The sequence below is a fragment of the Solanum stenotomum genome, chromosome 7 (genome assembly GCF_019186545.1).
Source record: "Solanum stenotomum isolate F172 chromosome 7, ASM1918654v1, whole genome shotgun sequence".
In the NCBI taxonomy this organism is placed as follows: Eukaryota; Viridiplantae; Streptophyta; class Magnoliopsida; order Solanales; family Solanaceae; genus Solanum; species Solanum stenotomum.
Window position 1 is genome coordinate 6,709,681 of NC_064288.1, and position 25,488 is coordinate 6,735,168.

A 25,488-nucleotide genomic window follows, 5' to 3' on the forward strand; every position below is an offset into this window, starting at 1 on the left:
TACGAACATGTAATTTAATGATATGAAGAATGGGAGAAGGAATCATAGAAAAGGTGGCTAAATTTGGTAGCAGTAGTGGAAGCTTCACTGTTTAAAGAGTTTGGGATTCTGCATATATATAGTATTAGATTTTATTATAAGCATGTTTTGCTGTGAAAGAGTAATAGTTTAATTGTTGAAGTGATAAATAAAGGAAAAGAAATAGTGGAACTGGTCTGTATTATTAATTGTATAGAAAAAGTACATAGAAATTTGAAAACAAAAGACTGAGGTTTGTAGGGTAACAGACACAGTCTCCCACATGTAGCATGTGTATTAAGAATAGTCAAATCTAATTTCAATGCCTTGAGAGCTTAATCCAACCCTTTATTTGGTATTTATCTAGGCCTACAAATACTTAGAACAAAATGATAAAAATTTGAGCTTATAAGTGATTCCAATTTTCACTTGACACTAACATGGAGTTGGCTCAAAAATCAAGGAGGTCGCGTGGGCTACGCTCATGGGTTCCAATTCAACACAACCTCTAAACACTGCTTTCTTTGTTTATATTTATATGTCGTCCTCACTAAAAGTAAATATTTATTAATATATGTCATTTTATAAAATCAATATAAATAATATTTTTTTTATTTTATCATTGAACGTTATTAGCCCTGAAAGTATGAATTTAACCAACATAGGAAACTAAATGATTAATTCATGTTCCTTGACCAGTTTAATTAATCAAATAAATTAATTTATGTTCATTTATTGAAAACTTGATTTCAAAAAATCACTAAATAAGAGTACAATAATAAACTTACATAATTTTTTGAGGAAAGTGAAATCTAAAATGGTGACATATAAATAGGGAAGGGAGTATTTATCATTTCACTTTACTTTTTATGATAGGAAGTAGATTTTGTTCATTTTCATATTTGAATTTAACACATTTATTAAGAAATAATAATCAACATTACTATTTTACTATACTATTCCTATTAATTGATATGTCTTGAAATATGATATGTGGAATAAGTAATTAATGTTACGTTAAGGGTAAAGTATGAAAAAGTTATTTTTTTGATATGTTAAAAGTGGTAAATACTCCTTTCGTTCACTTTTACTTATCATATTTGGATTTGGAACACTTATTAAGAAAACAAGGATTGACATGATTATTTTACCACATTACCCCTATTAATTGATGTTTGAGCATTAGGTCTTAAAATAACTCAATTGTGATTATTTTTCATCCTTTCTTTAACTCTATGATTTGTAATGGATATTACTACGTGTAGTTGTTAATTGTTGATTTGGATTTTATGTTGGTAATAAATAATATTTGGGTTGTTAATTTCTGTCTTATGCTTTTGTAGTTGATTGAATATTTTCTTATATATGAAATGAGTCTTTAATTATCTAATTAATCTTATGCTTTAACTGCTTTCCAAAAGATTTGATCACTCCTAGAAATTGCCCACCTATTTTGATTTAGCTTAAAATAGTTAATTGAGGTTGGAAAAGGTTGATTTGTGCTAATTTGAGGATTAATCCCTCATCTATTAGATTTGAGTTTGTAATAGTAAAATTCTTGCAATGCCATAATTGAATTATTTTTGTTGACACTTAACTAGGTTCGAAAGAGCTAGTTGAGAAATATTTGCCTACGATCAAAGGATATATATGGATAATTGAGATTCCAAGGCATGTTTAATTTGACCCTTGATTAGTTGAAATTGTATGAGACTAATATGCAATTGATTGTATAAATGTTACTAATTGACTTCCCATTCCCAAATCTTCTTAGTTTCCTTGCTTGAGAAGGTCTTTGATCTTGCTATCCTATGTCCCTTATATTCAATTCTTATATTTGTACTGTTACTGAAAACCCTCCAAAATATATTTGTATCAATTGTGGTGGTAGTTGTAGATGGTGGGTGGCGATAATTGATTATGGTGGGAGATGATGATTGATACAAATTGAATGGATATAGTAACGATAAACAGTCATCTTTGTAGAAATTCTTGAATAATTATTTTAATGATTTTAGGGTAACTTATAGAAATTTCACTAGTTTAGGAGATAATTACTTAAATACACACTATTTTGCAATATTACGAATCTTACAAAATTTTGGTGTGTCTAGACTCTAAATACATATATCTTAGAATATACGAGGGTCAAAATTATGTGTAATTTGTTCTAGATATACTGTATCCAAGTAGATTCGCATGTATCAGGGATACATAGACAAATCTTGCTTGCCTCTCTCGCCTCCTTCCCATATCGATCGCCACTTTCATAACTCGCTCGGCTATTTGGTATCCTAGATACATATATATAGTGTGTATCTAGTGTGATTCACATGTATCTGACTCAAAATCTGGTATGAAATTATTAAATAGTGAGATATAATGTATTTATTTCGAACTATAGAGAAAATTAATAAATATGGTAGGAATATTCGTGTAATTAGATAGTTTCTCCATAATTCTAAGACATTGATATATATCTTCATCATTCAAATCTATTTAGGCCCATTAACTGGTTGCAAAATTTAATTTAACACAAAGGTATTTACTAAGATTCAAGTTTAAAAATAAATAGACTTAAATGAGATTAAACTCAAGACATTTATTATGAGAACGAGTTGCTCAAATGATAAACATCCTCATTTTCAATTCTATAATTGTGAGATCGAATTATCACGAGAGAAAAAAAATGAAAACTCGTAGCAAGAAGGAATAATTAAATAAAAATTAAGACAAAAATTAAAACCTTATGTACAAACAAATGAGACAAATATTTTATGGGAGTATCTACACTATAATGAGCGAGTGTAAAATATTTAATATAACTATCAATTGAAGAAATTTCATGTACCTATATATATATGATAAAAATAGTCCTACTATAGAATATAGTTATAATAAATTGATGAATAATGGGATAAAGTAGTTATGGTGGAAGAGTAGACCTGTCCATGCTACAAGGAAGATCCTCAACGTGCTTAACTTCTTTTTTGTACAAACTTGTTCAACTATGACTTTATCTTTGGCTTGGGACCTTTTCATAGTTTAATTTCACTATCACTTGCAAATTTCCCATGATTTTAATACGATGGAGACTCACCAACTGTTTAATTTTCTTCAAGATTTGCAACAATTAATCATATCCAACTACTTCTAATCACTTCTGACTTCCCAAGATTCATCATTTTTTATTATAAGAGGACTAAAAAGTAAAAAAGACTTAAGTAATTGACTTAAAAAGATTTCATGTATCTTTTTTTTTTAATAGTGTTCATGTATGGATTAACTTACACATATTTTGATTAATTTCACGGAATATTTGTCAACTCCCACCAACAACAAATAAGAAGTAATTTAGTAGAACTTGTGAGAAGAGATTACGTAGCTAGTGTTTGGCTACAAATTCTCATATATATTTGGCAAGTCATTTCACCATGAGTTTAGCCATAAATTTTGAGAGAAATTTTTGACTTTTTTTTATTTATAAAAAATATGATTTATACAGTTATGCTCATAAGTTCTAAAAATTATTAACAATACTTGTATCATCATTTTATTATAATGAACATATTCCATCAAAAGTCATGACAACGAACACAATTAATATAAATCTGATAAAAAGGAAAAAAAGCATAAGAAAAATACCATTAATTTGTATACGAAAAAACTACTATTATTACTTGTAATTGGAAGTGACTTCGAAGAGTAAAACTCGGATAAAAATTATATAAAATATGTATATAATCGTATAAATTTTGTACAACAATCTATGATTGAAATTTAGGTAGTAAATTTGTAATTTTGACTACAAACTAATTTGAATTATGGTCAATATCGATTATATAATCAGTAAACTCAAATTTAATAATTTATCGTATTCTATCAACTTTATATAACACACAATTTAACTTTTAGTAGAAAAGTTAACACATAAGTTACTTTTGCTGTCACTCAACATATATAAGTGTAATTTAAGATTGTCAAATGGCTTAAATTGGACAAAAATAAATCACTTAAAATTGATGGACCACTTAGACAAAAAATCATCTAAATTACCGAGTCCATGCATCTAATGACAAGAAAAAAAAACAGAAAAAACTTGCAATTATATCTATGAAATGTTTTAAAGAACAAAGACCCTAATATAGGGACAAATGCCTTTGCTTCTCAAGACACAAAGTTTAGTTTGAGCCAATACATACCCCTCTGGTTTTGTTTAACAAAGCAACAAACCAACACATTGTTCTTTTGTGTTGAGTTTAATATAAACCAAGTTGAGAGAGAGAGAGAAAAAAAAAATACATTCTTCAATTTTCCTAAAACCCAAAAAACAACATGGGAGACTCAAAACAATTCCCATATTAGTATCCAACAATAGGGAAAGAAGCCTATCTTAGCTCCTCCAAAACCCAATAAAGAGCCCTTTTCGTAGAAGAAACAAAGTCAGAATTTTCACTAAAAGAGTCAAAATATGAAGAAGTAAACATACAAAGAAATTGAAAGGAGTTTAACATCTACTATATATACATAAGAAATCTTTTTAACAATATATAAACAACGTAATGTTTTGCCAAAGGTAATCAAACGACAAAAAAAAAGCTTATCTTAGCTCCTCCGAGACCCAACAAGGAGCCCTTTTAGTATCAGTAATGGAGTTAGAATTTTCATCTAAGAGAGTCAAAATATGAGAGAAGTAAACATACAAAGAAATCGAAGGGGATTTAACATCTACTATATATACACATAATAAATCATTTTAATAATATATAAACAACGTAATTTTCTGCCAAAGGTAATCAAATGACAAAAAAAAAGCCTATCTTAGTTCCTCCGAGACCCAATAAGGAGCCCCTTTCTTATTAGTAGCAAAATCAGAATTTTCACTAGAGAATCAAAATATGAAGAGGTAAGCAAACATACAAAGAAATCGAAGGAGGTTTAACATCTACTATATAAACACATAAAAAATAATTTTAACAATATATTCAGTTGAAACTCCTCGACCCTATCGATCCTACGTAACTCCGCCTCTAGTCTGTATGCCGTTGAAAAATACTAATTTAGCTCATATATATAAACTTAATTTTCCACCAAAGATAATTCAGTCGAAACTCCTCGACCGTATCGATCCTACGTGACTCCGCCCCTAATTTGTATGCGTTGAAAAATACTATTTTAGCTCATATATATAGGACTACCTCCTATATCACTCCAACTAAAAAAATTCTTTTTAATGTGAGCTATTTTTTCTTACTGTTTTTTCCCGGGCACTTTTATTGGATTTATATTAAAGTGAGAGACTGGTAAGAATAGTATTTTTTTTTTTGTTGTTGCTCCCCTGCACTTTATTCCCCTTCAAATTTGCCTTGTTAACAAGAACGAGGTATAGAAAATACAACATTTTACTTAGTCCCCACAAAGACCCTCTTCTTCTCTCTCTTTCTCTAACATTTTCTTCTTCTATGGTTCTTGAATCCAACAGTCATTAATTCTGTGTTTTGCCCCTTTGAGATTCTTGCTTCCTTTTATACTTTGCATACAATGCACACCAACTGTCACATCTTCCTTATCCAGAATTATTTTCTTTTCTTTACTTCTGGGGCCTATTTTACTATAATCTCCTAAATGTTCTTTGTTTTTATGCTTCAAGATTGCTTCTTTTTGTTGATTCTTGATCTTTAAACTCATACCCAACAACCCCATTTCATTGAATTGAAAAGAAAATCCCAAAGTTGAGTGATTCTTGGAGAAATTTGTTTTGATTCTTGATCTCATTGAAATCCATTTTTGGACAAAAAAAAAGCAGAAAGATTTGATCTTTATTACCCACAATTACTGGGCATTCTTCTCGTATGAAGTTCTGAAACAATGAGAGATGAAAGCTCTAAGAAAACCAAGGTTTGTTTTTTCAAGAATGTGAAGATGTTTTCTGCATTTTTTTTGTTCCCAAAATTTACCTTAATTAGTGTGTGTGTTTTTGATGAAGCTCTCGTGGCCTAAGAGTCTGGTGAAGAAATGGTTTAATATCAGGAGCAAAGCTGAGGATTTTCAAGCTGATGATATTGTCTATGGAGGTAATTGAATCAGTCTTTACTTTTGAAGGGTTAAATCTAAAAATTGCATTTTGAGTTTGAGGTTCTTGGAGTTTTTACTTTGTAATTAATTAACAAGTAAAGTAATGGAGGTTTAATTAAAGTTAAACTTTCACTGACTGTAATTGTCCTGGTTGATTGGTTGGTTGATTCTGCAATAATCACTGCATGTTTTTGTATAGTAGTCTTTGGAATCTAATAAGTCTGCCATTTTCATGTTCTTCTTTGAGATCTACTCTTTGTTTTGTTGTTTTCTGAAATTTGGTTCCCTGTTGTTTTCCTAGGTTTTAGGTTGTGTTTTCTTGCTTCATTTTTCAAAATATGTGAGTTATATGCTGTAACAGCAAAATGGCACAGCTTTAACCACTTTATGTCCATGCTTTTTCAGGTGTTGATGATGAATGGAGGAACAACTTATCAGAGAGGCAGGCATCCACTATTAAGAAAAGCAAAACAGGTTCAGTAGAATTACCCTTTGGACCACAACACTCTTCGAACCACTTGTTTTTGTACAACATAAGCAAGGAATCAATGATTTTATTTTCCTCTTTTTGCTGGTTGGCTGTCCGTCTTCTGAATCGTATATTTTGTGTTTTTGTTTTGGTTAATTGAAAAAAACTTATAGATAAGTCAAGTAGAAGGAATGCTGATCGTTTTCATCGAAGTAAGATTGACCTTGACACTTCAGAAGTTACAGATGTGAATAACTACCGGTAAGTTTTTTTTTTTTAATCTGTTCAGTTTTATTGAGAGCTGTCTTTTTATGAAGTCTGCATAACTCTGGATGTATGTTTATTTGTTTCCTGCACAGGGTCTTTGTAGCAACATGGAATGTGGCCGGAAAATCTCCACCTAGTAATTTAAGTCTTGATGATTGGCTTCATACCTCACCTCCTGCTGACATCTATGTTCTGGGGTGAGTAACAACCGATTAATCGTCATGTTTAGACAAATACTTTTACGTTGAGAATGATTATACTTATGAGTCTTATTTGGTGAGTTGTTAGGTTTCAAGAAATTGTTCCTTTGAATGCTGGTAATGTTTTGGGGACAGAAGATAATGGTCCAGCTAGAAAATGGCTAGCACTCATTCGAAAAACTCTGAACAGTCTTCCTGGAGCAAGTGGGGGTTATCGTACGCCCTCTCCAGTTCCTAATCCTGTTGTTGAGCTAGATGCTGACTTTGAGGGATCGGTAAGAGAAGAAGCTCCATCTTTCTTCCACCGCCGCTCATTTCAGACGCTAAGCCGTAGCATGAGAGCAATGGAGAGTGAAATGTCAATGCCACGGGCTCAACTTGATCGGCGATTTAGTGTTTGTGATAGAGGTGTCTTTGGGGGAAGGCCAAGTGATTATGACCCATATGCGCAATGGGGTGGTTCCTCTGATGATGAAAATTGTCCAGATGATTATTCACCGGTTACAACCCACTATTCCCCAATTTCGTACAGTGGTTCCATCACTTTAGAGGACAAAGACAGACAGCCATCGAAATCAAGATATTGTCTCGTCGCGAGTAAGCAAATGGTGGGAATATTTCTTACTATTTGGATTAGAAGTGATCTAAGGGACGATGTTCGCAACCTGAAAGTATCTTGTGTTGGCAGAGGATTGATGGGTTATCTTGGGAACAAGGTATTTTCCTTCTACGGTATCTTGTAAAAGCTTTAATTGCTTGCATATGTGCAGAAGTCCTAATCCCCACTGTATTTGCAGGGCTCAATCTCAGTTAGCATGTCACTGCACCAAACAAGCTTCTGCTTCATTTGTAGTCATTTAACATCTGGACAGAAAGAGGGAGATGAGCTACGGAGAAACTCTGATGTCTTGGAGATTCTAAAGAAAACAAGGTTTCCAAGGGTTCATGGCATTGGGGATGACAACTCTCCTCAAACAATCCTTGAGCATGAGTAAAACCCTTGCTTATAAAATCTACATTGATTTTTAATATTGACCATAGTCTACCTGACCTGTTATTTATATTTAAGATGATGTTCATTGCTCTGAAGTTGGTTCTTGTCTTATTTTATGTCCTAACTTTGATTTTGCGCTTGTGAAGTCGGATTATATGGCTTGGGGATTTGAACTATCGGATTGCCTTGTCTTACCGAACTGCCAAGGCACTGGTGGAGATGCGCAATTGGAGGGTGCTGTTAGAAAATGATCAGGTATGTTATTCATATTCCACAAGCCCTTTTCTTCTTTCCTTCATTTTCTTATTTACCAAATTTTGAAGTCACACCAAATCATCAATTGTAACCTTTGTCTTTTTTGTCACAGCTACGGATAGAGCAGATGATGGGACGTGTTTTTAATGGATGGAGTGAAGGAAGAATATACTTCCCTCCGACATACAAGTACTCAAGTAATTCAGACAGATATGCAGGAGAGGATACACACCCAAAAGAGAAACGAAGAACCCCTGCTTGGTAATCTTTCTAACAATAACACATTGTGTTTTTATGTTCATTATGCACAAGTTCCCTCCTTTCGCATGGTTATACATATCTTGTTCATGTTACATAGTTGGACATCTAAAACTTATGACTTGTGAATGAAGGTGTGATCGCATATTATGGTATGGTCAAGGCCTATATCAAATATCTTATGTTCGTGGAGAGTCCAGATTCTCGGATCATAGACCAGTTTATAGTATACTCTTGGCTGAGGTCGAGTCCATCAACCGCCATCGTATAAAGAAAAATTTGAGTTGTGCTAGCTCTAGGGTTGAAGTTGAAGAGTTATTGCCCCCTTCATATGGATATGATGGATATTATTACTAAGAATGTAGATCTTCAATGAAGAATCCTATCCACAGAACTCCATATTCAGGTATGCTTCTGTATTCGGGATTCTGATTGTTAGATTTCATACTAAATATTTTCCATTAGCTAACATATCTACTCTTTCTGAAGCAGCAGATGCCTTTAGGTCAGGAAGTCAAGACTTGGAGTTTTGGACTTTATGCTGCAAAATTTAGAGGAAAATTCTTAGCAAGTGAGTTTGTTTAATTGAGTTTACATGGAGATAATTTTCGTTTTAGTACTTAAAATTGAAGCTCAACTCTGCTGAACAGGACACTGCAAAATGAGAGGACTTCAGAAGGGATAATTTTGCTATATGATATATCTGCAGTTCTTCTGCCTCGAGTCAGGTAAAACCTCATACCGAATCTTGCTGAGATAATGTTACATTTGTGCTGCCGCATGAGTGTAAAATTTAACTGATCAATGCAGTCGTGTCAGTAGTATGAGTAATGGAAAGAACTTATGTTCAAATTTGAAGAATCCTAGGCTAATTTGCTTAGAAAATAATTTCAGGAGTGGAGCAGAGCAGTTCTGCCAGATATAATGTGGTTACAGACAAGCAAGAAGTAATTACGCAAAGATTCAGAGCTGTTAGAAATGTTGAGACCGGTTTCTTATTCCAAAATGCAGCATCGATCAGTTGTTATAACTCTTAATACAAGGATGTGGTTATATATATCAGGTGATGATTCTGTAACAAAATGAACGTAATACACGATCAATATGATTCACTAGTTCTCAATATTTTGATTCACAATCGAAAGACTTTATCGTTATTCACTCTTCTCTTGATTCATTTTCATACAGGTGACACACAGAGAGAAACTCTTGAGAAGGTGGTATGGCTAAGCAAAGAATTCGCTCCGATGCAAATCAACTTTCTCAAGGTTCTTCATCTCTTTTGAGGACTAAAAGGAACACCCTGATACAAAAAAATGATGAAAGTTGATGCATTGAGTCCTTCCACTCTTTATTTTTTGTGGACCTTTATGTTCTATTTGGAGAAAAAGAAACTTTGGTTTGTGCTCATTGTCACAGACAAATAAGATATGTTGAGTTGTTGGGGGGGGGGGGGGGGGGGNGTGGGCATCAAACATCAATGACATTACTGAAAAGTAAAAAAAATTCCTGAAAAGAAAAAGGAATCACAGTTTGCTTGGATGCTTATTGTTGTTGCTCTACATATCTTTTTTTTACTGTTCTCTTTTTTTTCTTTGTTCAATATTCATGAGTTTGTATGTTTGTGGATTGTGCTCAGTAAGGCAAAAGGGTAGCAAGTGTTGATTACAACTTAAAAACCAAGTACTATTGAATTTCTGTGGAAAGCACAAAGCAGAAGTACTTGTGCTTTCTCTCACATATATGCATTAATTGTCAGCTTCTTTATTGGAATGCCATCATATAAAGGAATGCAGCAGTAATTACATACGGAATTGGAGCACTCTAAATTGACATGTCCATGCTCTGTATATATCTTTAGTTTCCACTTCCTATTTGAAGTGCGTGTAATGTTGAACTGCGTGATCATCTCATCTAAAAACTTGAACTATTAGAAACAACATTCTTCTATGTACTTAATTATGTCTTTGGCAAGCCATTTAGGTCAGTGGTGGAGCCAGAATATTCTATATGATGGTTCAAATATGAGAAAGTAAACACACGAAAAAGCTAAGTGGATTCAACATCTACTTTATATACATATAATTATTCTAATCTTGTATATATAGTGTAATTTTCTGTCAAAACTCACATACGAGCTTGATTTCTTTTCATAGACTAAGAACATGGAAATTCATTATTTGATAATTCTGTGTCTATCTACTGCTTCTTTATTGTCATATGTAAACTCAGTTTTGTTCTTAAATATTAACTAATGGAATTGCAAGTGTGAATTTTGGAAAATAGAGCTAAATCTAGAAAATAGGTTTATTGAAGGGAGAATGGAAACCTAAATAGTAGGAGTAGTTTGTTTAATGTTATCTTTAACTTTACGTAAGTTTTCTTACTTTAATATATATTTGGATCATTCTTTGTTTGAATGTGTTGAGAGTAGTGTATGGGAATCCTTACAAAACGCCAAGGTCCATTTCATGCAGAGACCGCACGTCACATTTTAGTCAATTTTCACTTTGCATGGGAAATTGTGAATTCTCATCTTTTCTTTTCTTGTTTTTTTTCTCTTGGCGAGTCAAAGTTTTTCTATTTTATTGTTGTACCTTTATACGGACATACACGTGTCATAATTTTATTCATTGATTTGACATTTATTAAATATCAGATCGATGAATAAGATAGTGTCACGCGTCCCTATTTAGTCTTCCGTTAGAGTGAAGGACATATATTCTCTAGTTTTTAGATGGCAGAGGCACTAATATTCCAAAAGTATGACAGAGGGTATCTGCATACCATTTACGATAGTTTGGAGATATATTCATCCTTTTTTTATTTTTATTGTTGTTCGTAGAATCTAAGAGACATTTTCGCCATTTTTCGCTGTCTCTACAACATTCCTATTTTTTCAAACATGCCCAAAGATATGGTGGAGTGATAAGTGTATTCCTTCATTTTCAATTAAAATTCTTGAGTTTGAGCCTTGAAAAAAATACATTAGTTGTTGTACTACTAACAAACACTATTTTTTTCATTGAAATTTTCTAATGAAAAATGTTATATGACTATTTGTAGTGATCTTTTGATTTGAACTCCAGAAAAAAATACGAGAAACTTATAGAAATTTCACTAGTATAAGAGCTAATTATTGAGATAGATTCTAGTTTGCAATATTACGAATTTTATAAGATTTTGGTGAGCTCAGATACATCTAGATATATGTATCTCAGGATACATGAGTCAAATTTAAGTGTACTTTGTTCTAGATACATTGTCTTCAAGTGAATTCACATGTATATAGGATACATAACAAATCTCACTCGCCATTTTCCTATGTATTTGGTATCTCAGACATGCGAATCACACCAGATACATAATATCTAGTATAATTTGCATGTATCTGGGATACATGACTATCTCGCTTGCCTCCTTCTCTATTTTAGTGTATCTGACATAAAAAATACATGTATCTAGGTGAATTTTTTCAATATATGGTAGAAAATTCTTAATTAAAAGTAAAATATGTAACTAATTGAAAGTATAAGTAGAATTAATATATATAGTATGGATAATAAGGTAGTTTCTCCAAAAAAAAATATTCAGCTATTCCCATAGATATTTTGATTAGATCGGTGAAAAAGAAAAAAAAGTTCATTAGCTATTCCCAATATTTCAACGAGAATCAATTTTTTACCATGCATTTTCTTAAGTGAATTGATTCGACGAGAATGAGATGGTAAAAATCATGTTTTGTAACATACATTTTCCGTTAATTTGAGGTGGAAAAAGCTTTTGTTTCTAGTTGTGATAGTAGGAAGTATTGGAGTTTTCAAAATGAGATTTTCTAGGGCGACCTCAAATTAATTGTTTTTGATTATCTAAACTTTCATCTTATTGTTAATGAGATTTAATTTTCCACCTTGCAATACCCCCTCCCCATTTCCCTTTCCCTGGCCTTCATTTGTTTTTCTTAAAAAATACCATTGATATTAAATTTGAATCCCTTTAATTTATATTTCGTGATAGATACATAGTTATTTAAAATCGTATGGCATATATATATATATATTCCAGGTTAGTACTTATGATGTATTTGGTATGGAAACAATAATTCTTGTTTGATTTTTCAAAAATATTTTCCAAATATATTCCTTGAAAATCAACAAAATAAACTCTTCTGCAATAAGATGGATTTTTTCAAGTAATTTTCTCACCCAAACACTCCGCCAACCCCACCACCTCTACCCCATTGATCCTACTCCTGATTTCATTCTGTAAATTATGTAAAAAAAAAATTGTTCTCATAATATTTGCAAATCATTTATAATAATTTATTTATTTATTATATATCAATAACTAAATAAATAAATAGTTATCAAAAGATTACGTAAAATATATTTTTCGTCGCCTTTTTACATCTGAGTCATCATGGCTCAATTGCATATTCGATAATTATGATTCAAGAGGCTATACAATATTTCTTTCATTTTAATTTATTTATCTTATTTTTTTATTTTTATTTTTTTTAAAAATCTGATTATAGACATGTGCATTCTGAAATGCAAATAAAAGTTTTTCAAATTAAAAAAACAAAAAGAGAGAGACAGAATCCGAAGAAATTAAGAAAGTGGAGGGATGTCCAAGCTGTTCCTTTTTCTGCAGCATCAAATTGATTTGCCTACTCTTTTGAGCATTATTTAATTTAATTTAATAATACAACACCTTTTGTCCTTATATTTCATATAATATATTCTTTTAAAAATTATTTTTCACTATTACACTCTTTTGATTATTCTCTTAAAAAATATAAAGTAATTAAGAACCTAGTTAAATTAAGAGTAAATATGAAAAACGCTCCAATATTTCACTTGATATAAACTAAAGAAAGTACTTTTTTATTATTATAATTATTATTATTTCTTGTTAAATAAATTTAATAGTTTTCGGTTTAATGTTTTGGGCGTGTCTTTTTTGGAAAAGGATTTCTTAATGATCTATTTATTTGAAAATCGGTACAATTGAATTTGATATGAGATCAAGAATAGACGAATCAACTCAACTTGTAATTTTGTTATTAATCAAGTAAATATAAATATGTAGTTAAATAAGCTTGTTAAGGACAATAATGCATATTAATAATTAAATAAATCTTGTAGCCTAGATTATTTGTTTTCACATCAAAATTCCTGAACTTCAAGTAACTCCTTCTTTAATACTACTTGATTGTACAGAGAGGAGCCAAAGAAGAGGATGACCCTTGGAAATATTTGGTTACCATTGAAGATTTAGTTCACTGGTTAAGGGGTCACAAAATTTCTTGAGGCCACGTATTGTTTTAGCTTTGCTAGTCTCATAATAATTTTTTTTTATAACAATCACTAATACCTCTTAATGAAAATTTTGATTCTGCCGTTACTATATATATACATAATAGATAGTTGAATCTGATAGTCCATTTGGAAGAGTACCATATTTTTGGAAGATAAATAATGTTGTCTTCCTATTTGCTATTACATTAATATTCATTACACAATGATTAATTTCACTTGCTCTGATTTCTCTGTTATCACACATGCTCAATCTCAGCATAACATGTCCACTTGATATTTGCCAAAACATAACTTCCTACATGATACTATCACCACATACACAATTCATATTCAATATAAATGAATTTTGCCTTTATACTCTAGTTGAATTACTAAGTACTAATTTTCTTTGTTAATTATTTGAAAGATATACTAGTGTAACATAATGTTGTCCATGTTTCTAAATGTTCATCTGTATTAGTCAATCATTTATCGTGTAAAAACAATACATTATTCTGGATGTGTAGGTTATGTACGTAAGAGTTACGGCTATTAGAAAATAAGGAATTAGCGACGGACAAACTTCCCTAGCTATATAACAATAATCCCATGCTAATCCGATTTAGCTACGGATTATAAGACAATTCATTTAGCTAGGATCTATATAGCTACGGATAACTAGGAACTACCAACAAATTCCATAGCTAATTCAGTGTTTTTAAATAGACTCAAATCTTATATATATTTTTTGGGTCCACTTGCTTGTGAGAGAAAAAGATACCACACGAATTGTTAGTGGTGTGTGAGACATAAAATAAATGTTTTCGTTTTAAATCAAACATACACCAAAAAATAATAATATTTGCTTGAAAAATTAATTTTGCGTAAATCAATAATTGGATTTTTATCTTTTTTTTTTTTTTGTGGTTGAATTATTAGAAGGAATCATTTATATTACAATTACATCAGCGTAGATAAGAGAGACCCCAGGAATTGACAGTACATGAGTAGTACAATTCAAGTGCAGTAATTAAGAGGAGACCAACCATACCACATGGGATTCTTTCATCTAATATAAATATAAATAAATATACGATCAGTTGATTATTTACATGAACTTTCATTTTTTTTACGGTAAGATTATTCTCATCTTGTAATTCCTTCTTCTTATTTTCCCTTTTCGTACCCTCAATTTCTTTTTTAAGAAGTACTCTATTTACATAGGGTTCAATTAAAAAAAACTATTTTTTTAATAAAAAATTGTAACTTGAAATATGACATTATTAACATGTGTATAATTATAAAAACTTTTTAATTAAAGGTAAAATGTGAAACATATTTAATTACTTTTTCAAAATTTTAAAATATGTCTCTTTTTAACCAATTAAGAAAGAAAAGTGTATCACAAAAGAAATAACGCAAAAAGGTACTCTACCCATCTTAATGTATGTGATATCCTTTGAGAGTCAAACACGTTTTTCTTTGATAAGAATATGTTATTTATATATTTTAAATTGTTAATTATTACGACTTAAAATACTTATCTAAATTCATAAAAGTTTAACTCTTGAAATTCAAATAATGTCACGTAAATTGAGATACCGGTGAATTTAAAAAAAAGGGTTGGATGTCTTGTTAAGCAAGTAAAAACGTCAGAGTGATCAGATATGTACTGACTCACAAATAACGTTTAGCACACGAGCATCATTGACGCAGACAGACGCTTGACTCTATGATTCCTCTTGTCAACTACTACACAACAAAATTAATTTATATTTCCACTTTGGTCTACCTATTTCTCATGTCATTCTCTAGCATCATCTGTACATAATAAAAAAAACAAATAATACTATCGTTTGATATGAGAGATAAAATTTTGGTGTTTTGTTTGATTGTCAAGTTTGAGATAATTTATCTCACCATTTATATCATAGTAATGAGATAAATTATCATATATACATAGTGTGATAACTTATTTCAGAATACCTAATTCTATGATAATTAATACTGAAATAACTTGTTTCCAGCTAAATGATCCCTAAATTCATAAGGAAATATAGAAATAATCTAATAAGTGAATTTTATGTTTCTATATATACAATGTACTTGTATACGTGAAAAAGATATGTACGTCTAATTGAATAGTGGAGTGCACTTAAATTGACCCGTTGCTATCAAAGAAAAAGATGAAAATTTGAACCATGAAATTGTTTACATATTTAAAAGTTACTTAAAGCATCCACATTGGTAAGAATACTACTCCTATGACATTTTTTTCTTCTTAATTACAAATATATAGAAATGGGATGACATATTATATTTGAATTTTTTAAATTTAGACTTTATATTTAAACTTAATGACATATTTTTATAACAATAAAAATGTAATGATATATTTAATTAAGACAAAATATTTTAAGAAAAATCGTGATTAGAAAAATTGTATTCTTTTGGGAGTCTGGTGATTGTTATCCAGTTTAACTCCTCCAAACTAAAATCCATGGATGTGACCTAGTAATCAATAAAGTGGATAGAAAACCATGAGGTCTTGGGTTCTAATTCCAACTTAAACAAAAATATTATGTGATTTTTTTTCGTGTCTTGGCGAAACCCAGAATTTGAAGATAACAGATGCATCACCAACAATTATTGCACGTTAGTTAATAAGCATGAAAACCCAAATATTTTAGAATCCACTATTGTGTCTCAATCTTAATGAACAAAGTTACTTAACGCCAATACTATATTTTTTAAAAAAACTCACAACTAATATCCTAGGGCGTGATAGCGTTTCAAAGTAGATAATGATTTTGTAGTAATAAGTACAAAGAAGTGGTAGTAAACTGTGGTGTCAGAGGTGAGATATATAGTGAAGATCATTAAATAAAGAGTAAGTATTAGTAAATGCATATTATGTCGTTTCTTACGATAGGTTTATTTTGGTGAAAGATCCACTCTTTCCCACTGCCTTAGCTTACCAGTCTACCAATGCTACATCAATCACATGGCGGAGCCATTACCTCACGGGCGCCTATATAAACGTGTATATATATTTTTTAAATACTATCTCATCTGTCTCATTTTATTTTACGTGAGTTAGTTTAATTTGACACAAAATTTAAGAAAGAAAGAAAGATTTTTGAAATTTATGATCTAAAAGCCAATAATTTTGTGTTTAAATATAGAGAAAAATTACCTAAATACATAATTTATTTTACCATATTCTCTAAAATTCCCTATCATTTGAAAAAAATTATAAAAATTTCTACTCTGTCCTATTCTCGGATATATCACTCTTACACGATATATCAGAACGCGATATATTGGGACAAGTGTGTCTTGTATCAACAAAAGTAAAATATCAAAATGCGATGTATCGGTACATTGAGCGATGTATCGAGACATGTGTGTCTTGCATCAACAAATTAAAGGTAATGTATTGGAAAGTGATATATCAGACATTGAGTGATGTATCCAAAATCGAAACGCGATGTATCGGAACGTTGAATAATGTATCCAAAATCGAAACACAATGTATCAAAACGTTGAGTGATGTATCTGAAGTCAAGATGCGTTGTATCGGAACGTTGAGTAATAAATCAAAAATCCTTAAATTTTAAGCGATTTTTATAAAAAAAATTTAAAATAGAGATACAGTGTAATTAGCTCTTAACACTATGAAATTTATGTAAAATTACATAAATATAAATTCATTCCACATGGTCGGAAAGTTCATATCGTTTCACTCTTCAAGCTCCACCCCCTTACTCAACTTCTAAGTTTTGGCCTGCCACATATTATTATTTACCACCACTCATTAAATTAGTGAAGAGTTTGTTGCCTGAAAACAAGTTACCATAGTTGGCCAATTGGTTCAAACACCTTTTCAGCAACTCTCTCTTTTTGGGCTTTCGACATGGATTATTGTGGGCTTTTAAACACAATTCAATTGGGAATCTAGACTTGGACGTCACAAAATTGGACTCCTTCAAGTGACACATGCCATAGATCAAAGCCCACATGACTAAATGTTAAGTGGATCGCTTGCATGCACCTCTATTTTTTTTAGTATAAATTATAGGAACCACATATTATAAGTACTAAATAACATTCTATCCCTTCTAGTTTTCTATTTATCAAAAATCCCTTAAAAATGATGTTTGCAGGATACATAGCATTGTGCACGGAATACATTAGATTTGACACATTCCACATAGCGGGATACATAGCGTTGTGCACGGGATACATTAGGTTTGATGCATTCCATATAGCGGGATACATAGCGTTGTGCACGGAATACATAGTGTTGTGCACGGGATACATAGCGTTTGATACATTCCACATAGCGAGATACATAGCGTTGTGCACGGGATACATAAATAAAATAAGGGATTTTCGAAATTTTTGAAATAAGTAGGGATAAATGAATATTAAGGTAAGTAAAGGAGTGTAGTTAAGTAATTTGTCCTTTTTTTTAATTACTTTTTTTAATTACAGAAATCTCTCAAAACGGATACAATAATATAAGCGCTGATTCATTAATCTGATGTGCGAGATACAGTAGTCATTAAGTAAGATACATTACATTTTATAGATGATACACTAATCTGATATACATTTTATATATGATACACTATCTGATGCACGAGATACACTAATCTGATGTGCGAGATACACTAATCTGATGTACATTTTATACATGATACACTATGTGACGCGCGAGATACACTAATCTGATGATACACTATGTGACGCGCGAGATACACTAATCTGATGTGTGAAAATTAGAGATTTTGGAAATTTGAACTTATAGGGGATAATGGTAATAAGTAAACTAAAAGACAGAATTTCTGCAATTTTTTTTTTTTTTTTTTGGATTACAATAATGAAAATCGAACCCTTATAGTCAACAAAATAAAATTAAAGTTCAGATAACTAATCACCTAAACCGCTTTTATTCATTCTTGTTGGCAGTTTTGTCTCCATAATGTTACATTTCCTCATATGCCATAACCCAACTAAAGTTGGTAAGTCTTATTAGCAGCACCCAACTAAGCCACTACTACTTATTTATAATCACTCACTTATTAACCATTTACATGATAGGAAGTAGTAGCAACATTACTAGTGCAAAAACTACAACATTGTTGTCACCATCTCTTGTAGCCAACATAAACCCGCATTGGAGTCGAATCAGCCACAGCCCGCCATTCATGCAGCGGCTCGGCCACTCTGTCGACCACCAGGTCCCTGGAAGAAGAACTCCTCCTGTTGGCTCTGGAATATTTGCTCCACTTCTCTTGCTGGTAGCCCGAAACCCAACTCCAGTGCTTCCCTCTCCAGTTGACTCATCACATTGTTCCTCCCTAACAAATACAAATGAGATGAATAATTTTGACTCCACTCATAAGAAATCGACTCTTTTTAACTTTGTGTCAAATTAAAATCAGAAACAAATATGTATTGATATGAATTAGGGAGTATCATTACATATTTGGTCAATTATCGTTTAACATATTTATAATGATACTTTACTCAATGTGTTACCTTACCTTGTGTGTGAAAATCAACCTGATGGTAAGATCAATTACAGTGAATATAAATCTAAAATTATTTGTTACCGCGCAAGTTAATCAAATATATATAATATGTTTGTAACCGTAACCCACCGAGTTAAATTCTTATGCATAAAATCACCTGCAAGAGGGACAATTTCGTTGTTGCGGGCATTGACGTTGAAGCCAACGATTTGCAAATTCTGATTGGTGGAAGCTACAGCGACGAATGGATGGCCAGCAGGGATGACCAGCACCATCCCACGCCTCAACTTTGAATGTACCTTTTGGTAAGGTCCAATTCTCGTTTCCGTTTCTTTGCTTCCTTGGCGTCTACCCGACTCGGACTCGGACTCGGACGCCAAGTGTGGGCATGCCATCTCAAAGTAACCTTCACCCTCCACAACTACTGCTATCTTTGTTGCCCTTGAGCTGTAAATTGGACCTAACATGCCACCCTATGTATACAAATTGAACAAGCAGAGGAGAATTGTCAGCTTGCATGCCGAGTAGTAATCAACTATATATATGGAAAAAATTAATCTCCGTGAAGTAACTATCAAAAAGAGAATCAAAATAAGTAAAACCTAAAAATACAAAAAGTAACTTTGATAGTGTAAAAGTGGTAATATATATTTAATCATAATCGATACTATATTCTCAAGTGCATAAATAGACACTTAAACTAGTATAAAATTGAACAAAATTAGTAAAACACATGTTATATTTGGTATAATTTGCTCACCTCGGTGATGTTGGCGAAATTGAGGGAAATATCAAGGTCCTCTAGTTGCTTGTAGTTGCTATCATCTACTTGATAGAATTGTCCATACTGGTTGGATTGCAATGGCCGTTGCTTATAAATATTGACGGAGCCCTTTGATTCTCCTCGAAAAGGCCAAATTCCGCCTTCTTCGTGCTGGCTCATTACCCTGATTTGCTCTTCTGAAGCTCTTATTATCACGCCTTCCCTCGGCTGCCCGAACAGCCTCTGCAATCTATCCTTCCTAGTCTGTTTCAACAAAATATTTAATTAATAGTCAAAACATACCAAAATAATACCGATTGTATGTCAATCCCTAAATTAAACTACTCACTATGTTGTAATTGATGTCTACTTTACTTTCTATTTTTCGAGATTCAAATGGTACAAGTTTCACACATTTTCAAATGTATGTCTTAATAATATTAAATTAATTTAATCCAATCTCCAAGCTTCAAATCGACTCCAGGAAGTGTGAAAAATGATAGTACAATAATCGGAATGAAGGGAGTATGTATATATCTGAATGAAATATTAGCTCACATTGAGTGCGGCTTCAAGTATTTCCGAGCTAAAGGCGCTATAAAAAGATTCTGGATTTTCTCGTCCTCCTGGCCCAAAGAAGTGCTGCATGCATCAAACGAATAGACATTATTCACGGTGTCTAGTGGAAGAATTGAATACTTCATCTTAAGCACTCAATAATTCGGAGAGTTGGGTACCTCAAATTGTCCGGGAGTGGAGACAGGGCGGAGAAGCTTGGCTATGAGAAGTTTTTCATTATCGTCCCTGTTGATCAAGTAAGCAGTTGTTCCAGCACAAACCTTGATAACATCCCCACGTCCAATATTGAAGCTATTCCTCTTCCCCTTACGAACCAAGCTCAACGTTCCTCTCCCTGCACAATGTTACTAATTTAGTATATAGTCTAATAATGGATGAAAGACTTTGTAATTGTGGTTTAAAACAAATCATATTTGGAATTCATATTATTTCTAATTCAAAATCATAGCATAGCGCATATCCTTCCTATTCTAGCCCTGTTCGATCATGTAATAAAACAAAAAAATTAATTTTGTTCCAATTAATTCTTATTATTGTGAAGGAAAAAAGTTACCCCACTATAGGTAGGGCGAAGCCAGAGTTTGAACTCCGAGTTCTGTTCAAACTCTAGAGGTCCAACTTGAACTCCAAATTTGCAGGAAAAATTCACTGAATGTGTATAGCTTATTAATTTGAAATCCAGCAACTTAAAAAGAGTTCAAAATTTTTAACCCATTAAATTTCAAATTCTTACTTCATCCCTACGGAGCAGAGTTGCTTCCTCTGTGGTCAGAGGGTTAAGAGTCATAGACAAATAGTATATTCGATCGGTTTAAATAAGCTTATAAAAAATAAGCTATAAGTCAAAAGTAAAAATCATAAGTAGATGTAATCCTATTTTTGACTTTTGACTTATTTTAAAACTTTGCTTCCTCAGTGGTCAGAGGATTGACTTTGGAGTCAAGACATATCGTATATTCGATTTGTTTGAATGAACTTATAAAAAGTAACTTATAAGTTAAAAATTTAAGTCAAAACTTTGCTTCCTCAGTAGTCAGAGGATTGACTTTGGAGTCAAGACATGAAGTATATTCGACTTGTTTGATTGAGCTTATAAAAGTAACTTATAAGTTAAAAATTAAAGTCATAAATAGATGTAATCATATTCTTTCTGACTTCTTACTTCTGACTTATGACTTATTTTAAAACTTTTAAAAGTGGATACTACATTTTATAACCTTCCCAAAAAGGTCCAAAACTGAAAGTCATATAAACACCCAAATAATAAGTTAATTCAACGAGCGACAAGTCTATTCTGATATCATTGTTCGAATTTTTTCTAATAAAATAAAATAAAATATTTAAAATTAAATTATTAATGTACCAATTATAACTAAGTTTGTTTGGTCAAAACTCCAACTCCACTTAATAGATGTACTATCTATCCCTTGTTAGATCCCTCCGTTTCATATTACTTGATTATTTTTCTTTTTATACACATGTTAAAAAATCATAAGCAAAAAACTAATTTTACTAATTCCCCTTTTAAAACTTTTTAAAAACAAATATGAACACTTTTTAATTGCAAGAATAATATAAGAAAAGTTTAATTAATGCTTTAATAAGATAGACAGCTAATTAATATGGAACAATTAATTTTTAGTAAAATGATCATATCTATCATATTATAAATTCAATTAATAATTTCTTGATTTAGAACCATTTAGATTGACTTAAAAAAGTACCTTAAAAGGTAAAAAATAAAAAATCAACTTAAATGACTTTTAAGTCAAAAAATAAAAAAATAGACCTATTTTTAATTTTTAGCTTTTCTAAAGTCATTTTAAACTATTTTTAACCTTATCAAATACTTTCAAAAGCTTAAAATGACTTTTAAGCCAATCCAAACATATCCTTGGTAAGGTAGACAATTAATATGAAACAACTAATAATTATTGTTTAGTAAGATCATCAATGAAAGGAAGGGAACAAGTTTATTTGATCAAACTCAAATAATTTATTAAGAATCTAATTAGTATATTTACCCTAACATTTAAATGAACAAACACAGAGCCTCTACCTCTAGATGGTACCCAACATAAGAAATGTCCCACTAAATCGAAATGATAATTAACCCAAATTACTTGGTTTTAAAAATTTACCAATCAACATAATATTTTAAGTAGTTATAGCTTATGATTATTTACAACATAATTTTAAACAATTGTATAGTCTAAAAATACACACAAATTAAAGAATTATATTATACCTTGAGCAACAAACAAGACAGCATCAGCATCCCAATGGTTAGGAACAACAAAGGTCTTTGGATTTGCTTCAAGAATTGCAAAACGATAATTCTCAATTCCTTTAAGCAACTTAGACCTCTCACTAAACTTAGGAAGAACACGAATTCGACCGTGTTCAGTCTTAATTCCCGTAATAAAATGCTCTTCGTTAAATACATAAGGATTATTTTTCCCCTCTTCTTTTCCTTCATAGGAATTAATTTCTTCTTCTTCTTTTTCCTGTTTCTCACCATGATACAATTTCTCACATATTTCATAACATTTTTCCCTTTGATATTCTTCTATTTGTTGTAACACCTTGCATTGATGCTTACATTGTTTTAGGTCCGATTCTTTGGTACCAAAAGCTACAACCACTAAGCAAAATAAGAAAGGTAATACTTTTGCTCTTACCATCATTTTTTTGTAATTTTTTTTCCTATCTAATATGAATGGAAACATGACTAGGGATTATTATTATATATAGTGTAATGTTTGAAGAAGATAGAGATGAAAATTTTGATAGAAAGACATGCATGAAGACGGGTGTCAAATTGGGTACAACTTACGTGGTAATAGAAGAAGTGATTTATTGCCGCGTAACGCAACAAGTGAGAAAGGAGGAGAACAAATATTGCCTATTTTTTTTTCATTTGATGTCCAATATACTGATATATGATTTTTTTTAAAATTTTTTTTTTTTACCCTTCCTAGGAGCTTCCATCCCTTTTGCTTTCTTGGTGACTCAAACTCGCAACCTTTGGATTGAAAGTGAGAGGTGCTTACCATCCGAGCAACTCCCTCTCGTCATATATATGACTATTTTAAATTTCTATCGTATATAGTTTTATTTAAGGAAAAAATACTTTCTATCTAAAAATTTTTATACCTAAATTTAAAATTTTTAGTTAAGAAAAAAGTAACCACATCTATCAATAATATATAGTCTCTTCAAGTTTATATGGGTGGAATTTTTATTTTATTTTAACATGTAATATTTCTCAAAATATCATGCATATGAGAGAGTATCTTAAAAGATATGAACTACAACTCTTTGTGTCATAATTGAAAATATCACATACATAATATTATTTATAGCTTAGAAACCTCAGTATTTACTTTAGCACGTTTATATATTGCCATGTGCTCATCTTGATTTCATGATATTTACAAGACCAGCTCTTTAGATTTTTCTTGAAGCGACACCACTTCAATATACATATAGGTGAAATTAATTTGCTTCTATGTCCCTGTTATTGTAGACATTTACTATTTCATTAAGAATTAATTTAACTTTCATGTAACAGTCTACACTATGGAGTTTGTTACTATGCTCCTGTTATTTCAAGCATATAACAACTCCTTAACTTCTCACGTAACAACATGCAATACACTTGAATCAAGGCTCTAAAAAGAAGACTCGTGTTTTAGCAACACAAAGTAGCTTCTTATTACCCGTTGAACCTGTATTATTAGAGTGTATACTAACTCAAAGTTGAGTTCCCATCACTTGTGCTTAGTTTAAGGATTTTAGCCTTAATCATTCACACATTTATTATACTACATCTTTTAAAAATAAATTTTACAAGAATAATATAAATTATAAACAAATCTTTTACTTAGGCATATCATAGATATCAATTATCATCATTATTTGAATAGCTTAGAATGGTTACATCAGTTGTGACCACAACATTTCAAAATCATATTTTGCAACCATTTCATTTCATTTCTTTTCAAGCATTTATACGCTAAGTATATTCTTATTCCACTATGTAATTCAAGCCTATTTTGGTGCAAAATTTATGGTACCTTCATGCTTGTAACAAATCTAACTTTTATGAATTTTATCATTATCATTAGAAGATTTACTATTTATAGACCAACACACCAATTCCTATATGTATCAATGATCATGTCTATACAAAAAGTTATCTTACAACAAATACTTTTTTTTTTCATGAAAAGTCGTAGCATTTCAAATGGTACTACTTCACGAAATTACACAGTATTTGTATCAAGGCTTATAGCCTGATTGTCACATTAGTAGTGTAATCAACTAGCTATTGCTAAAATTGTCAAGTTATAAATATAGCCACCTTATCAAATACATCCAAGATATATCTTGTAGGTAATGAAGAAATAATTTATATATTAAACTTTTTCAAATATTATTAATTATTAATCATAATCCAATCACCCCACACTTTAAATGCTTCAAACATCCTTTTGTAACTCGTTTGAATATCTAATTAACATCAATAAATTATTTTTTGTCAAGTTTATTGCGTTTCAATACTATAATACATTAGCATTCAATAAGCATACAAACTTTTCAACCTTTACAGAACGCAAAATGATCTAACAAAAATGATCATTTCTCTTCATATCAAATTATTCTAATAACTTTCAAGTATAAATATTATCCATCAAAATAAAGGAATTCATATATATCATCCCATAACATGAAATTAAAATTCACATGATCTTTATGCAACACAAT

The 25,488-nt window shown here is 31.1% G+C and overlaps 2 protein-coding genes across 5 annotated transcripts; one reads left to right on the forward strand and one right to left on the reverse strand.

Moving 5' to 3' along the window:
• Positions 1-5,411: 5,411 nt before the first annotated feature.
• On the forward strand, positions 5,412-9,971 carry LOC125870513 (type I inositol polyphosphate 5-phosphatase 4). 4 transcript variants are annotated; one of them, XM_049550963.1, is made up of 14 exons: positions 5,412-5,916; positions 6,005-6,092; positions 6,499-6,567; positions 6,736-6,823; positions 6,922-7,026; positions 7,118-7,745; positions 7,827-8,020; positions 8,170-8,278; positions 8,391-8,539; positions 8,671-8,942; positions 9,026-9,107; positions 9,187-9,264; positions 9,431-9,599; positions 9,725-9,971. In XM_049550963.1, exons 1-10 carry the CDS (start codon positions 5,887-5,889, stop codon positions 8,891-8,893), a joined length of 1,683 nt encoding a protein of 560 aa, XP_049406920.1. In that variant the 5' UTR covers positions 5,412-5,886; the 3' UTR covers positions 8,894-8,942; positions 9,026-9,107; positions 9,187-9,264; positions 9,431-9,599; positions 9,725-9,971. The 4 variants fall into 4 exon arrangements, with proteins under 4 accessions (XP_049406920.1, XP_049406919.1, XP_049406917.1 ...); XM_049550962.1 differs by having other exon boundaries at positions 9,029-9,107; XM_049550960.1 differs by having other exon boundaries at positions 5,413-5,916; positions 9,032-9,107.
• An 8,962-nt stretch (positions 9,972-18,933) lies between these two features.
• On the reverse strand, positions 18,934-23,405 carry LOC125870516 (vicilin Cor a 11.0101-like). Its single transcript, XM_049550965.1, has 6 exons — positions 22,967-23,405; positions 20,877-21,052; positions 20,698-20,781; positions 20,137-20,403; positions 19,534-19,849; positions 18,934-19,202 (listed from the first exon to the last, which is right to left on the reverse strand). The coding sequence occupies exons 1-6, from the start codon at positions 23,403-23,405 to the stop codon at positions 19,048-19,050; spliced, it is 1,437 nt and encodes a 478-aa protein (XP_049406922.1). The 3' UTR covers positions 18,934-19,047.
• Between the last annotated feature and the right edge of the window lie 2,083 nt (positions 23,406-25,488).

Bases quoted from the DNA above. Each gene is read 5' to 3' on its own strand.
- LOC125870513 (XM_049550963.1), top strand. From the start codon at position 5,887: ATGAGAGATGAAAGCTCTAAGAAAACCAAG. The intron at 6,824-6,921 runs GTAAGTTTTTTT...TTTCCTGCACAG, and splicing joins ACAGATGTGAATAACTACCG to GGTCTTTGTAGCAACATGGA. The intron at 8,021-8,169 runs GTAAAACCCTTG...GCGCTTGTGAAG, and splicing joins CAAACAATCCTTGAGCATGA to TCGGATTATATGGCTTGGGG.
- LOC125870516 (XM_049550965.1), bottom strand. From the start codon at position 23,405: ATGATGGTAAGAGCAAAAGTATTACCTTTCTTATTTTGCTTAGTGGTT. The intron at 21,053-22,966 runs GTATAATATAAT...AACATTGTGCAG, and splicing joins TGTCTTGTTTGTTGCTCAAG to GGAGAGGAACGTTGAGCTTG. The intron at 20,782-20,876 runs GTACCCAACTCT...TGATGCATGCAG, and splicing joins CCACTCCCGGACAATTTGAG to CACTTCTTTGGGCCAGGAGG.